Source organism: Danio rerio, chromosome 8 (assembly GCF_049306965.1).
Source record: "Danio rerio strain Tuebingen ecotype United States chromosome 8, GRCz12tu, whole genome shotgun sequence".
NCBI lineage: Eukaryota > Metazoa > Chordata > Actinopteri > Cypriniformes > Danionidae > Danio > Danio rerio.
The window spans coordinates 26988011-27004263 of record NC_133183.1 but is presented as its reverse complement, the minus strand read 5'-3'; the positions used below and the strand labels follow the sequence as shown (position 1 = coordinate 27004263).

The following is a 16253-nucleotide window of genomic DNA, read 5'->3' as shown; positions in this document are numbered from 1 at the left end:
ATTCCACTGTGGCAACCACTGAAAAAGTGACTAAACCAAAGGAAAATGATTGAATAAAAACATTTTAAGGCCTAAAACTTAGTTTTTTTTTAAATTTAAGACATTTTAAGACCCTGTAGACGCCCTGTTTAATGTGCCTGACTTTACGGTTATTTATATTTATATATATATATATATATATATATATATATATATATATATATATATATATATATATATATAAATATAAATATAAATATGTATATATATATATATATATATATATATATATATATATATATATATATATATATATATATATACATACTGTTACACTGAATAATATTTTAGTGTGTAAAAATGTATCATAATCATAAAGAATCAAAGCTGTGCAAAGCTTTCAATGTTTTCCTGTTTGAAAACATTTGTTTGTTCCTTCTTTATACAGAATCTTTGAACTGAGTACTTTGATAGGCGATCAGCTATTGACATACATAACATTTATTACATGTATGGTGTTCTGTCAATTTGTTCTACCTCTCATTCAAAAGCAGGTAGCACGTTTTGATGACACAATATGCTACCCCTCAGATTTTGCAACCAGTGTAAATTGTAATGTGGATTAGTGTAATATGAAGCCGAAAATATCACTCTAACCTACCTAATCCCTAACCCCAACCTCAGAACCATTCAAATACAGTGTTGGTAGCATAACCTGATGGGTAGGATAAAATGTCAGGACACTGGATGCAAAAATAATCTATTCGTAATTCAATATTTGCTCGTAGGGATGAGATTTAAATCATTTCCCAAGTCAAACTTGCAGCACGCCACAAATACCAATTTTTATTTACACTAAAAGAAAGAGACCCTTTCGTTTATGTAAAGCAGATTTATCCAACTGTTTAGTGTCATCTAGTGGTGAAATGATGTACTCCAACTAATTAAGAGCAAGACAAAAGAAACGTGTTGGCTTGTTTATTTCTGAGTCCATTATCTGACAGTCTGTTTAGCAGCATAGGAAGGTCTTGAGGTATTTTCTAATATTCATTTGCAGGTCATTCAGCGAAACACTCACTCACATAGAAATTCATAATACAAACCAAACATCCATCCATCCTTACATACAAACATACATACAGATCCGTCCTCAGACAGTGAGCTTCAGACGTTTTCACCATCCTGTGCATAAAGTCTATGGCAAATACATGGCAGTGAGCCTGTGCTTCTGGAGGAGTTTAAGGCAGACTCCCTCAGTGAAGAAGCTTTGGCTGAAGGGAGAAAAAAAAGAAAGAAGAGCAGATGGTCAGGAAAAGGATCTAAACTGAGAGCTGAGACTCAACCACTGTGCTGAAATGAAACCTTGATGATTCATCCTCAACAGAATATCAATCTGTGACTTCCTAGACTTGTTGTTTCTCTCCGGCATGGTGTATTTTTATCCTTGAAGTGTTTAAAAAGTAAAGCTGTGCCGGTTTTCTTTTCAGTAACTTCAATGTGAGATGCTTGAACAACACTTGAAAACTCACACTACAACCTCTGAAATGTGCAACAACTTTGAATCATAAGTGTATTTTAATAAAAGCAGCTACATTTTGGGTAGTTAATCAATGGATTCAAGTAATAATAGTAACATCTGTGTCTGATTTTGTAAAGGACGTAGTTTTAATCTGTCACCTTTTTATTTCTTTTGCCACAAAGTTGCATTGTATTTATTAAAGGGCACCTATGATGAAAATCAATTTGTGTAAGCTGTTTGGACAGAACTGTGTGTAAGTATAGTGTATTCTCAGTCATATTGGAGTAATAGAAACCCAACAAGTCACTTTTTTTTTTAATTTCCTGACATTAAAATTGGACCCAAATCCCAGTGATTTTGAGACCCAGAGTAACGTGACGTATGAGTGCGGTTTTCCCAGCCCACCGAATTGATTGACAGACACCATTTTTCTATAATAACATGTATACACGTGTCCACAGAACTTTTTTTGCAAATAAACTAGGATTAAATTATTTGTTACATACATTTTTAATTATGTTCATAAGGTTTGTAATTAAGACATTAAAACAAAGTAAAATTGCTAATTATTAACCGCTGTAATCATCACAGCCGCATGGTGTCAGTAAACGCTAATATGCGTGTGTGTGGGTGTGTGTACTGCAAAAGGCATTTGTGTGAGACTCATCATTTCAGAAATGCTTGAATAAACTTACCTGGTATTTTTGACTAATGAGCTGTATTTCAGCTTCATCCATGTCTGTCTCTATCACTGACTGCTGTTTATCTAATGTAACACAGGAGAAGAAGACACGCAGAAGGGAGTGGTGGGTGGGGGAAGCAGCTCATTTCCATTTAAAGCCACAGGCTACAAAAACAGCTACCCTGTACTCAGATACCAAAATGGGTAGATTCTGGAGGCTATAATAAATAATCTGATGGGTGTTTTGGGCTGAAACTTTACAGACACATTCTGGAGACACCCAAGGCTTGTAAAAGATGTAAAATATGTGCCCTTTAAATATTTATAAACATTTAAATATTTTAAATAATGTATTATAAAATGTTACCTTAAGTATATTTAAAATAATGTATATAAAAGTTGGTTGGCAACTCTTGACTTATAACAAAACAAAATTTCAGTTGTAACATAAGTCCATTGGCCCTCATTAATTCAAAAGTCTAACAAAAGAAACACTAGAACGATGCAACGATGAGTCACACATAATGTTAATACAAAGTTCACGAGCACACGCAGACACACATACATACTGCACGCATTTAACTTTGCACTGTTTTTGCAGGCAAATGTGACAGAATACACGTTAATATCTACTGCTGTATGGATATTTGTTATGTTAATGTACAAAACAAGCCTGATTTAACGTCCAATTCAGGATTGAAGCGTCTTCTTTTAGAATTTTACTGACATGCAGCTGTAGTGATAAAGACACTTTTAAAACATGCACTGTTTTAAAAACGTTTTAAACTTGTAAAACTCATTTTTGATCACATTTAATGTTGATTGATGATCACAGAGAGCTGAACAGACCTTTAATCTCGGTTGCTTTGCGCAGGTCTTGTTGATATGATTATACGCATTACTACGGAGACATGTTATTACATGGCTGTCAATCAATTTGGTGGGTGGGGAAACCGCACTCCTACGTCATGTTGCGGTGGGCATCAAAATAGATTTGGATCCCATTTTAACATCAAGAAATTTACAAAAGACTTATTGTGTTTATATCACCCTAATATGACAGTGAACACACTATACCTACACACAGTTTTGTCCAAACAGCTTACAAAAGATGATTTTCATCATAGGTGCCCTTTAAAGTGTCATGAGACATAACAGAACAATGGTATAAACGACAGATAACTATTTTTGATTTCAACATAAAAGCTATGAACTATTAAAAAGCGACTTTCCCCAAAACTGAATGATAAAATTAAAACATTCTGAGAAAGTTGATCATTTATAACCAGTCAAATTCCAACATAACATCGGTCACTGAAATAAACATTAAAAAATGACCTTTAATGAAACATCTGAGTGTCAGAAATGACCAGAAACTGTGATTAACATACCTTCTGTGCAGCCAGTTTCTTCGTCAGACTGTGGGAGGTTGATCCGGGTCTGCCATCCCCACCCCAGGACACCAGGCCTGAGTGAGTTTGGGAGAGGGGTGAGAGGATGTTGGCTTTAGGAGCACATGAAGTGTTTTTGGGTGGAGAGGCACCGCTGGTCTTGCGCTTTCTGCCTTTAAGCTCAAACCCATCACTCCTATGGCTGAGCCCTGAGGAACCTCCCCTTTCACACTCAGGAGAGGGAGAGGAGATGGAGATGAGGGCGGGGCTTTGCTTAACACGCCCCTTTGTTTCAGGTGGGCGTGTCTTGCTGCTGGATGGATGTGTCCCATTAAACAGTCCGTGCGGTGGAGAAATCAAGGAGGACTGGTGGTCCCTTTGGTGTGGGACGAATAGCATTTTGGACTGTCCAGATGAGTCCTTGTCCTCTTTGGGAGATTTCCTCCGCTTGCTGGCTGTTGGACTGTCCTGGAGCTCCCTGAAACCGGTCTGTAAACTGGCCTGTTTGCTGGTCTGACGTGGCCGAACAGGGCCTGAGGCTGACTGGGCTTTTGTTGGTCGTTTGGAGGAGGCTTTTAGGTTTGAGGGCTCTGATTGTCCTGAGGTGCTTGTCCTGAGAGTAGAGGTGATGTGGATGGGCGCTGAGCTGCGCGTGGCATCATGGGAATTGTAGGTGATCTGTTGTTGATTAGAGCATAGTTCTGACACCTGAGGGAGTTTCCTGCAGATAGAAGATAAAAGAAATGAATACATTCCTACATGCACATATCTAAAAGCTTCCAGTTTTGAAATTAAGACTGTACGAATTATATTACGATTATATAAACTATATTAATACAAATACACTACCTGACAAAAATCTTGACGCCTATCCAAGTTTTAGAAACAACAAATAATAACTTGACTTTTAGTTGATCATTTGGTATCAGAAGTGGATTATATGAAAGGCAAAGGCCTCTAGATTACGCTCATTTTACCAAATTAAAATATGATCATGCCTTGATTTTTGATTATTTAATTAGGACAGTAAGGTCTGACTTTGATTAGACAAAAGTTTTGTCTAACAGATTGAATGTAGAGTACAAAATATAAAGTCATGCTGCAGTGAAAAAATAATTAATATTGTGACTCCCACGAGCTTGGAGGTCTGCATCCATACATCTCTGCAATGAGTCAAATACCTTATTAATAAAGTCATCTGGAATGGCAAAAAAAGTGTTTTTGCAGGACTCCCAGAGTTCATCAAGATTATTTGGATTCATCTCAATACCTCCTCCATCTTACCACAGACATGCTAAATAATGTTCATTTCTGGTGACTGGGCTGGCCAAACCTGGAGCACCTTTACCTTCTTTGCTTTCAGGAACTTTGATATGGAGGCTGAAATATGATAAGGAGTGCTATCCTGCTGAAGAATTTGCCCTCTCCTGGGGTTTGTAATGCAATGGACAGCACAAACGTCTGGATATCTCAGGCTGTTGATATTGCCATTCACTCTGCAGATCTCTCGCACACCCCCATACTGAATGTAACCCCAAACCATGATTTTTCCTTCACCAAACTTGACTGATTTCTGTAAGAATCTTGGGTCTTCTGCAGTATTTGCTCGATTGGGATGCAGTTCAACAGATGATAAATATATTATTATTATTATTATTATTTTTACAAAAGTAAAACATGTTAGTCTGTGTATATGGAAAATACACCAGTATACTATATTTAAATTACACCCGAATAAGATGTTATAATGTTTCATTTGATTTGTATCTAATATATGCCCTGCATCAAAAAAGAGCCTTATTTCAAATAAATTCTTTAGATATAAAAGATGAATAAAAGTGACCTTTTTTAGTATTACTATCATTTATTTATTATAATTATTATTAATTTAATCTAAAAGAGTATGTAATAAGTATGTCCTGTTGTGTCTTGTTTTGTGCTTGACAGAGTGTTGTTATCAAAAAGCAAAATATTAAAATACTATAAAAATCTGAACTTTCACTATACATTTTTTTTTACTTAATCCCATTAATATAACATGCTGATAAAAAAACAAAATATTAGTATTATCGTATACTTTTATAAAATTCAACCAAATTCAAAATATGTATTTATTTGTTATATGTTTTTCTTTATAAACGATGCTGATAATACATTAATAACTAAACATGTTTTGCTTTAAATAATGTTACAACAAAGATAGATGTTTGTTTATTAATATTTGATGTTTGGACTGCTTTCCATTTGTATAGTTGGATAAATGTTGAAAAGACGCAAAACACATGTTATAAATGTCACAAAGTCACCAGTCTGATGTTGTAAATCCTCTTACTTCCACAGATAAGTGCTTAGGTGCTGCTCCATCATGACACTGAAAGCTGACCGCAGGTGGAGCAACCGTCGGTCAAACGCCAACACGCTGCGACCAAGAACACGGGCCCCGAACGTGCAAAGCTGGGTAGGATGTAAAAAAACAAAACAAACATGGTTTCATCTTTCCCCAAATGTTATTTTAATAGGCAAATGTAATTTCTAATACTTTTGTTGTCATCTTACGTTAATGAATTATAAAACACCATTTCAAAATTTTAAAACTCACGCCTAGAGGTTTGGGGTGCAAGGTGCTTGCTGGGAGATGAGCAAATTCCTCACGGTTTTCCCCATCACTCTCTTCACTGGAAAGAGCCGCTGAGAGAGACTCTGCCTGCGTCTCCTCTGAGCGCATCACTTCCTCCTTCACCTCCACAACACCCTCTGATGGATTAACTGACCTGTAAACACACATTTAGAGAAATGTCTTTCATGTCATCGCATGCAAGAATGAAAGATTTGGTGTCCATTCATTGTAATTCACATTTCGTGTGTGCACAAGTGTGAGAACAACCAGTTAAAGGTCCTATAAAGTGCATTTTTAAACAATGTTTTACGTAATCTCAACTGAAAAATGAAGAAAGGGCAGGACAAAGTAGTTCCTCCTCGTTTAAAAAAACAACCAATAGTCTATCAGTCTTATCCCACCTCTTCCAGTGAGAGTGGTTGAGATAAAGCGCATCAAATGAGAATCGTCTTGAAGGGGGTGGGGCAGATACTACAGAGCATTTGATTGGTCAAGATTTGATAAGGTAAGGTGAAAAAAATTGTTGATCCATTTAGGAAGTGACAAACTGCAAGCTTTAGATGTTTATAACAGTTATACATTTTTCTAAATGTGAATTTTGTCACTGTTTTGCAGATATCCTCAAAACCAACAGAAACTACCATCTAAAAATATTTATTTAAATTTCCTGGGACCTTTAAAGAGCCCCAATTGTGGGTTTTTGAAAAGGACCTTCCACGTAGTGTGTAACACAGCTCTAAGTGAAGTGAAATATCCAGCTAAGGCTTATATCTGAAAGTGGACAGTTTTCAAAACTATTGATTCATCTAAAAAAATGAGTCCACACATAGTGGTTAGAATGAATCGTGTTCATATTGAGTCTACGAAACATAAGCCCCGCCCAATTGTTGTGCGCGCAAACCCAGGAAAATTTAAACCTGCAGCCCCGCCCACTAACACAGTAGCAAATACAAACAGATGCTGAAGTCAGCATGAGTCATGAAGACGCTGTGCTTACCTGGATATTATTGGAAGTGTGAGGGAAAGGAGTGCTTTAGCAATTTACATGCTTAAAATGAGCGATTCATTCGTTTGTTAAAGGAAAGATCAGAAAAGACTACTGATGTATGAGACTTGAGAGATGGATGGACAGACAATACACCAGGGGTGCGTGCAAAATAAGGCCAGTTTATTAGGCACAAAGGCAGCCTGCTGCACCCTGAGGAACCGCGCTGATGAGAGCTACAACCCACTAGCTGGGGATGTGATTGTTGAGCAAAGCAGAGTACAGGTAAGCCCTGAGAACATATAACACTTCACGCAAGAGGTGCCAAAGCAATGATTGCAAATAGAAACGATCTACAGATGAGAAGGGAGAAAAGCTCCAAAATCAAAGATAATTAATGAAATCAGACCTGGCCCGTGACACATTTCATAAGTGTAAGTGAATGGCTGTCTCCTTGTTTTCTCTAGCTTGCAAATGGTGTATTTAATTGTGTTTTATTACTTTTAACCGTTTGTACTGTATCAAGTTAACTTTATATTCTTGTATCGGGTCTAATGCCACGTTGAGAACACGATGCATGCCGCTTTGTCTACGGATTTAAATGCATTTGTGAGCTCATGTTCCACTGCCGTTTGTTTTGGCTCTGGCCACCGTCAGCTGTTCCTACACACGTCCAGCCGGCGAGGTTCAGAATAGTTTAGCTTTTGCTGCTGTGTGGATTAATACTGTATGTGTGTCATATTTAAGAACGAAGCAATATGCTGGTGTTTAACTACACTGCTTTAGGGGGTAAGGTGTCTGAATAACACTGTTGAGTACAGTGTGTTTGGGGCGTCCGCTGTGATCGGATCCTATACCAATGTTGGGGACCCGGCGTCTTGACAAACCGCAAGGGGCATTACACTGTCTTGCGCTCGCAATCACAACAGGCTGTATCTTCGCGCTGAGAAGGAGTTTGGGAAGAAGAAGGTTTGGGAACAAATTAATCACTGAATGATTCATATGGGAGTCGCTGGGATAATTAGGTAAAAATAAATTCATATTATAAGACCATGAAAGTGTTTTTTGACCTTGCATGCATATCAGTATGTTGTTGGAGACCCATATAACCGAAATATGGGAAATTATTTTTTATATATAATAAGGGCTCTTTAAGCCCCGTTCAGAAGATACCATTGGAAAGGTATGTTTATTGATGGGCAATTTGCTTCATTCCAACAAGTAAAAGTTAAGTTTCAAATTCCAAATTCTCACTTCTTTAGATACGTCCAGCTGCGAAGTTTTGTGTCCTCCTCAATGAGTAACTATCCATCACTGCCTCCCCCCTCCCTGCTTGACTCTATTATGGAGCTAAGCCCATACTCAAAGGGACTTATTGGCAAAATATATTCTATAATTAATTCCCACAATCTGGAACCCCTAGTACAATTAAAAAGAAAATGGGAGGTGGAGCTAGAGATAGAACTATCAGAAGATATGTGGCAATCCGTTTTAGACAATATCCACTCATCTTCAATTTGTTTAAAACATAGAGTTATACAATTTAAAGTAGTACATAGATTACATTGGTCCAAAGTGAAACTAGCCAAATTTAAACCAAATATAGACCCTAACTGTGACCGATGTAACATTGAGCCAGCTACTTTATCTCATATGTTTTGGGCTTGTTCAAAAATAAAGAAATTCTGGCAGCTAATATTTAAATTCCTCTCGGACGCATTAAATACCTATGTAGAACCTGAGGCTATAATTTCAATTTTTGGGATCACACCACAGTCCTTATGTTTTAACAAAAGCAAGATAAATGTGATTGCCTTTACTACGCTTTTAGCTAGAAGATTAATATTGATGAAATGGAAGGAAAAACGTCCTCCAACCTTATGCAATGGCTTATGGAACTTCTACACCACCTGACCTTAGAAAAAATACGATACACTCTAGGAGGCCGTACTGATGTTTTTTTCTCATCTGGCAACCTGTTTTAGATCACGTAAAAAAGATTGACCCCTCAGTCACTTTAGAAGAGTTTTCTCTTTCCTCCTTTCCTTGTTTGTTTGTTGTTGTTGTTTTTTTTTTTTTCTATTTTTTGTATTTTCTTCTTTTTTTTCCCTTATATATGAGAGTAACATATGCTTTACTTATTATAACTATTTATTTGTATTTTTTCTTAATATTATTTATATATTTTTTTCTAGAACCTAAATGTATATATGTGCGACAGGTTTTGTTTGTTTGTTGTGTAAGAAAAAAAAGAAAAAGTGAAAAGCTATTTGTAATGTATGCTTCATATCTAATATGTTCAATAAAAATACTTTTGAAGAAAAAAAAAGAAGACACCATTAGTTCCTGATTTTACCATGATTTGCTTGACTTAGTGTGTCATTATGATTCAAGATTTCATTGCTTTGTCTCATGCAAACAACCAAACACTCACCGCAACTTCAAATCAGACCAATAGGTGTGTTGACCAAAAAAATTCCACAAAGAGAAATAACAAAAGAAAAGTGTGCACACTCTCAAACATCTAAAATCCAAAACACAAGCAAAATAAAGTGACAAGCTATTTACTGAAGTAAAAAAGGTGAGCGTTTCGGTCAAATGTTGATAATTTACTTCAGTACATTGCTTCTCGCTTTATCTCCCTTGTGTCTTGATTTTTGATGTCTCGTGTAGTTTGTCAATCAGTTAACAACTGATGCCATTCTAACCAATGCTTCATGTTTTCAGAATTGGTCAATTTGCTTGTAAAAAAAAAAAGAAATGGCAATCAGAATCACACATGAATAATCATGATCAGTGCAAGACTACTCCACATACAGTCTTTTGTAACAGATAAACTTGAATATTTTTAAATCACAGAAAGCAGTAGATCTACAGACCTGAGAATAGAAGAGTTAGTGATTTGGCATTTGTAGTGCAGAGGCCCAGTCTGTGGCGCAGGGGTCTCGTGGTTGACAGACCCTCCGTCGGAAATCTCTCTGGGCAGAGGCGGTCGCTCTCGAGGCTTTGAGCTCATCTTCAGCTCCATTACAAGCTGGTCAAAGGGTTTACGCCTCCCTACAACCTGCCGCCGCTGATGGATGGAATGAATCTAAGGTGACGGAGATGCATGGAAAAAACTGATTAAAGTTTAAAGCTCGTGTTCAACAGCACTCCAACATGTATGCAAGCCTTTGATTCAGTATATTGACTATATGCTCACATTACAGGTCAGCAGTCTGGTGCACACTTTCTTTCTCTCAGGATCCATCACCCCGCAGTGCTTGTTCACGTCACATTCTTTCTCTAAAATGACAATTTAAAAAATGGTTTCAACTAGAAGAAACAAAGAAGAATATTCCCATTTTGCTTATGAAGAAAGTAAAATACTACTTGTAAATATTTACGCTATTTCTGTAGGTTTACACAATATTAATGTTTGTTTTTATTCGACGCATAAATATATCAATACACATTAATAAAAAATACATTAAAAAAGGTTTTTTTTTTAACTATTCATTAAAGACTCATGAAAAAGAAGATGTGGTTTCCACAAAAGTAGCACAATGGATAATATTAATAATAATAATATTAATAATAATAAATGTTTCATAACAAGACAATTATTCAAATAAATAAATAACATTTAAATAAAATAAGATAGAAAAAATGAGACAGAAAGTAGTTACTTTGGCTAGTTTTCACATTATTTAATAACAATGCTGTTTTTATTACATTTAAGTCTTGCTGAGCCTTTAAAGACTTTCAAAAACAATGAAAAACATTGACAATTTTGTTTTTAATATGTTTTTTTAAAAGTCTCAACAGCAGTCAATGATTAAAAATAACTAAACTAATAATTAAATTAAATCAGTTGAAATTAAAACAACATTAATTTATTTCCATTACTTCTCGGATAAGGAAATGCAAAAGCAATCAAATGCTCTTAATGGTCAAAATAAAAGTTAAATAAAATAAACCGCAATATTTAGAATGTTTACTAGGGCTGCAAGATGTTGTAAAATATTACCATATTGTAATTCTTTGATATGAATATAATTTCACAATATGACTAAAGTAACTGTTTGGAAAGTTTTGAGATTGATTGGGATGATCGTGTAGGTAAGAGAATCTGCATAAAATATACAAAAATATATAAAATTAAGAAAACAATTTAAAGCACAGATAAAACAACAGAACGAAGATAAAAACTAAATAAGCCATCCGGTGGAATCTAACAATATTGAGGTATAGAAATTCAATTATCATATCGGAAATAACACTGTATAGTAGGAATGTAACGATTCACCCAACTCACGATTCGATAGGATTCACGATACTAATATCACAATACAATTTAGTCACGATTTGTAAACTAAATTATTCAAAACAAATTTAAGGCGAAACGCCCTTTCTTTTTTTTCTTAAATGCCGCAAAATAATATTTTCAAAATAATTATTTTTGCTAAATAATATATTTTCTGCCATAACCAAATTGCTGTTTTAAAACCCATTCCAAAAGAAGTAAATAAATAAATAACAATACAAACTAAAAGTAGACTCATTAATATAAACAAACTAAAGCTGTGACTGTGCTGGAATTTTAGATTTTTTTTTTAAATATCAGCATATACTTTGCACTGAGATGGCTGGTGTGGAGAGGGAAGCCTTTCCTAAACCAGTGAGCAGTTAGTGTGTACAGAGGTAATCAAAAGGCCCTCTTACCGATGGGACGGACCACTGGCATAAAAAAATTATTATAAAATTACCAATTACATAGTAGGATTGTGATAGGAGTTGAACATGATTATGAGGGTGAATAATTAATATTACTTGTATAATTAATTAGTGTAAGTATCAGTGCGACGCACTTAAGAGATAATCCTGAACATTTTGAAATATTTTATTATAATAAGCAAATTATTAAAATATGCATAAACTATTTTGAAAGGGAGAGAGTAAAAATAAACTAATATCTGGTTCTGTAACAGAACAACTTTCCCTTTTAGTCTGAAAAACATCTTCCCACTTTCACTATGAAAGCACTGATGCACCGCATGATCTCTGTAGCACTCATCGGAGCAAGAAAACTGCAAATCATCCGGTCCGAGTGGTTTGCATTATTGATAGTTTATTGCGTATAGATGTTTGTGACCGTAGTTTTTAACTGTGTTGACGGATTATGTGCATCATATTCATTGTTCTGTTAGTGCAAGTAAACATCTTTTTGCAGTATTTGCACACAGTTTGTGTTTTGTTTCACGCACTACACCGCTGTCATTTTACTCTGCAGCCTCACCTCTTGCTCGCCACTGATGTGCAGGTAAAGCGAGTTTGCACCTGTAAACACAGCGCCCCCTCTGTTCAAACATGTATTGCGATTCATTCAACATCTTTACCGGTTCGTCACAGATTTTAATCAATTTTCAACTGGCTCACAGAGAATCGTTACATCCCTACCTAATAATTTTCATTTTATTAATAATTAAACAAAATGAATCTTTGTTAAAGCGGCAAACTTGATCATTTCTTGTGCTCAAATGATTTTAATTTGCTTTAAATCTTACAGTCGCGGGCCCTAAAAACACATCCAAGCAAAAGTCTCAGAGATTATGGTTAAAATTCAGTGACTCCACAAAATGTGTAGTCAACTGTGGTTCCTGGTTAATTATAACGCCAGCTTGACTATTGTGGATGTGCACATTGCGATATCAGTGCTGAAACAACATAATGTGCAGCCTTGATGTTTACTAACTTTTCTTCAGCAAAACCATGACATACTTATAGGCACAAGATGATAGGGTGTTATAATCTGCATCATAGACTTACTAAGAACTTTCTTGAAGGTTCTGCTGTATGTTCTTGGCCCATGTGAATCCAAACCCTTCTGTATTATTGGCTTTTCAGCAGACGGAAGTGCTTTTTTTGGTGGGGTGGGCAAATCTGAAGGTGATGGAGGCTTTACGTGGGGAACTTTATCCAGCGGCTGAAGACTGAAATGTAAACAAGACAACAATAGAATAAACACTGGATGCTCAAAATCGAGCGGAAATCAACTGTTTTTCGTTCTTTCTCACCTGGGTGCTTCCCTCTGTGGTTTGGGCCGTCCCTGGTGTGGAGGATGAGGTGGTGGGACTCGTGGAGGTCCAGCCCCCTGGTGCCTGCCATCTTGACCCTCACAGAGGCTGACATGCTGAGAGGATGGAGGTCTCCCCTGTTGGGGTCGGTCTGGAGAACAGTTGGATGGTGTGCCGTAGAGTTTGCTGAAAGGTCCATGTCGACGCTCACAATGCTTCTCAAACGCCTGAGGCTTCACCACCTGCCCACAGTGGCTGCAGACCACCAGGAAGAAGTTGTCGTGTGCTGGGCAGTGGCCATATATCGACATGTCTGTGAGTGGAACACAAGGCGTTTACTTGTAAAGTCATGATCCTATTGTTTTGTCATCTGTCAATCACAAGCCTACGTCAAAGTCTTCCTCACCCTCTTTCTTGAGAGTCATGGTTTCCATCCGTTTCTTCACATTTTTGCTGCACTCTTCCAGAGGGGGCCCTGAACAGCAGTGAAATAAACAGATCTTCAAAACAGGAAATGAAACACAATTTGGATGTTTGTTTTTAGATCAGCATTTCTCTGTAATTGAGACACTATGAGCGTGTTCACCCTTTGAGGGAGAAAACTACACAGTTCTTTTGAAAAACGTGGAACTAAAATGTAAATGATACCGTTTTAACAAAGTGCAGTAGGGTATTGGAACATATAGTCATAAAGATAAATTTACAACCTTACAATTTAAAATTTTCACTGCAGAAAACTCGCAAAGAGCTCATAAAATGATTTAAGGAATCAAAACATTTACAGAAATTCCTCTGATGTACATTTTGTGACATCATATCCTGTTGTTTAGTTTAGAGGCCTTTCAGTCGAACTCTTTGAGGGTCGACCCATATATTAAAGCAAATAAAGCAAACAATTAATAGCGATTTAAAAGTCATGTAAATTTGAAAATTCAAGATATTTTATTGGTTGGTTGAGAGAATAAATTCAGAAATTCTAAAATGTTTTGGCTGTAATGGTTCGGTGTTAGAATTCTTGACTTATAATTGCAGTTAGTGGACTTCTTAAAAAAATAGCTATAATTAATAAATAAATAAAAGCTAATATCAAACAGAATATACTGTAGATATTAGGGATGCTCTGATCAGGATTTTTGCAGTCGATACGGAGTAAACTGTCATTGTGAGATTCCTTGTCATTGTGATCAACCGATACCAAGTACCGATTCTGATGCTTCAAACTTTATATAACTTTGCCATTGCTTTAGCACATTTTCCCTCTATGTACGAGATCTCTCCTTACTTAAGAGAATAAATTAAGGATTTTGCATACATGTAATGGTCAGAATCAGCTTCACCAAAAAATAATATATAAAACAGATAGAAAAAAAAGTTGTAAAACAAATTACTGACAATGCAATTTAGAAACACATTGCTCATGTATTGTAGCACTGTGGATTTTTAACCTGGCATGTAAACTCATAAACAAACACTTGTGATCGGTTTATGATATCAGCCAGATTGTGGAGTACCAATCGAATCGTGAAATGTGATTATCAGTTGATACTGATCTACGGATGATCAATTGGAGCATCCCTAGTTTATATAAAGTTACAATTTTTGAAATCATGAAACATTTTTATATTACATATTTACTAAAATGTAATCCAAATAAATATAAAAATAATCTTTATAATAAAATCACTATACATTTTATTATTTGATTTAAAAAAATAACACAAAGATTCAATTTATTGCTGGCAGTGCAGAGGATGAATGTATGGTGTGTAGGGGTTTTCGAAGTCAGATAACAATGATGAAAGAAAGAAGGTGTGAAATGAAACTTGTGAGTAAAATGGAAAAAGATATTTGGCAAAGAGATGAACACTGCGGTGGAAAACGTGAAGGTTTAGTGATGAATTTCAACCCACGAATGTGGTGCTGGTTTGCATGCTGCTGGCCTACACTTTTCCCATCGGTTTTTCACAAGACGACTAGCTCATGGCCGGGTCTTTCCTTCAGACCCTGGACCTGAGGTCTTCAAAGTTTGCAGAGTGCAGAAAATCCAGCAATCAAATGTCAGAGCAACAGTACTGAATGTTCCCATTTCTAATGGCCACAGCTCAATGCGTTCATTAATGTGGGTCATTTCCTGAATTACATAAACCATACACATGAAAACACCATGTTTTATTCAAAATCAGTTCCTCAGATGAACAGAGGGAAAGAGGCCATTTCAGTGTGCTATATATTTATGTAATATTTAAAGAAAAGTGAGAGCCGACGTTAGTTTGATGTGAAGATGCACATAGAGGCAGCGTTCATAGAGACTGCGAAATAAAACATCAGTCCAGCGTTTCAAACGGTCAAATAATGAGATTTTCGGCTCATAAACTGAACAATCATTAAACTGGGAGTCTGTAAATGTGTTGAGAGGTTTATTTCTGTTGATAGTTCTCTGGCCAGAGACTCGTCTCCACCTTCACTTCCCGTCGCGCTGACTGTCAGATCACCAACTCAGCCGCATCTTCTGCATTTAAGCCTCCAACAAGCACGACAACATTTATGACCAATTCAGTCACATCATCAAACCGTTTTCGAGACTGTACTTTTTTTAAGAAAGGGAATATTTATCGGCTTAACTGAGCGCTAGGACCTGGGAGATTTTCCAAAAGTCGAGCGTGTGGGACTGCAACCCATACGGCGCTAGGACCCGGCGGGGCCTTTGTTTGGGTCTTGGTGTCCGGGGTTTGCTCTTTTCAAACAAATCCATTTCCTGTGCCCACTCGACGCGATTGAAAATTGAAGTATCGAGAGCTCGATGGTATTTTACTTACCGTCCGGCGTGGATACGTTAGCTTTGTCGATCCAAGCGGCCCAGCTTTGCCCTACATAGTCAAGGATGGAAATCCGCCGATCCAGGGCAGCCATTACCGTTTTAGCGCGTGCACGATCCGCCACCATCACGACGGGAGCGCATCAAGACGTCATCTTGCGCGCTCACGGCGGATTACCTTCTAGCGACTAGGAGTCCGACTCATTTCT

General features: G+C 36.6%; 1 protein-coding gene across 2 annotated transcripts; it reads right to left on the bottom strand.

The window, feature by feature from the left end:
• Positions 1-941: 941 nt before the first annotated feature.
• atxn7l2b (ataxin 7-like 2b) lies at positions 942-16244 on the bottom strand. Of its 2 annotated transcripts, XR_011016483.2 has the most exons (11): positions 16046-16197; positions 13636-13704; positions 13230-13542; positions 12982-13145; positions 10376-10458; positions 10053-10264; positions 6171-6342; positions 5904-6025; positions 3572-4292; positions 2194-2264; positions 942-1250 (listed from the first exon to the last, which is right to left on the bottom strand). XR_011016483.2 is itself a non-coding variant. In NM_001002655.2 (10 exons), the coding sequence occupies exons 1-10, from the start codon at positions 16170-16172 to the stop codon at positions 1233-1235; spliced, it is 2001 nt and encodes a 666-aa protein (NP_001002655.2). In that variant the 5' UTR covers positions 16173-16244; the 3' UTR covers positions 942-1232. The 2 variants fall into 2 exon arrangements, 1 of the variants encoding a protein (NP_001002655.2); NM_001002655.2 differs by lacking the exon at positions 2194-2264 and having other exon boundaries at positions 16046-16244.
• Positions 16245-16253: the final 9 nt, after the last annotated feature.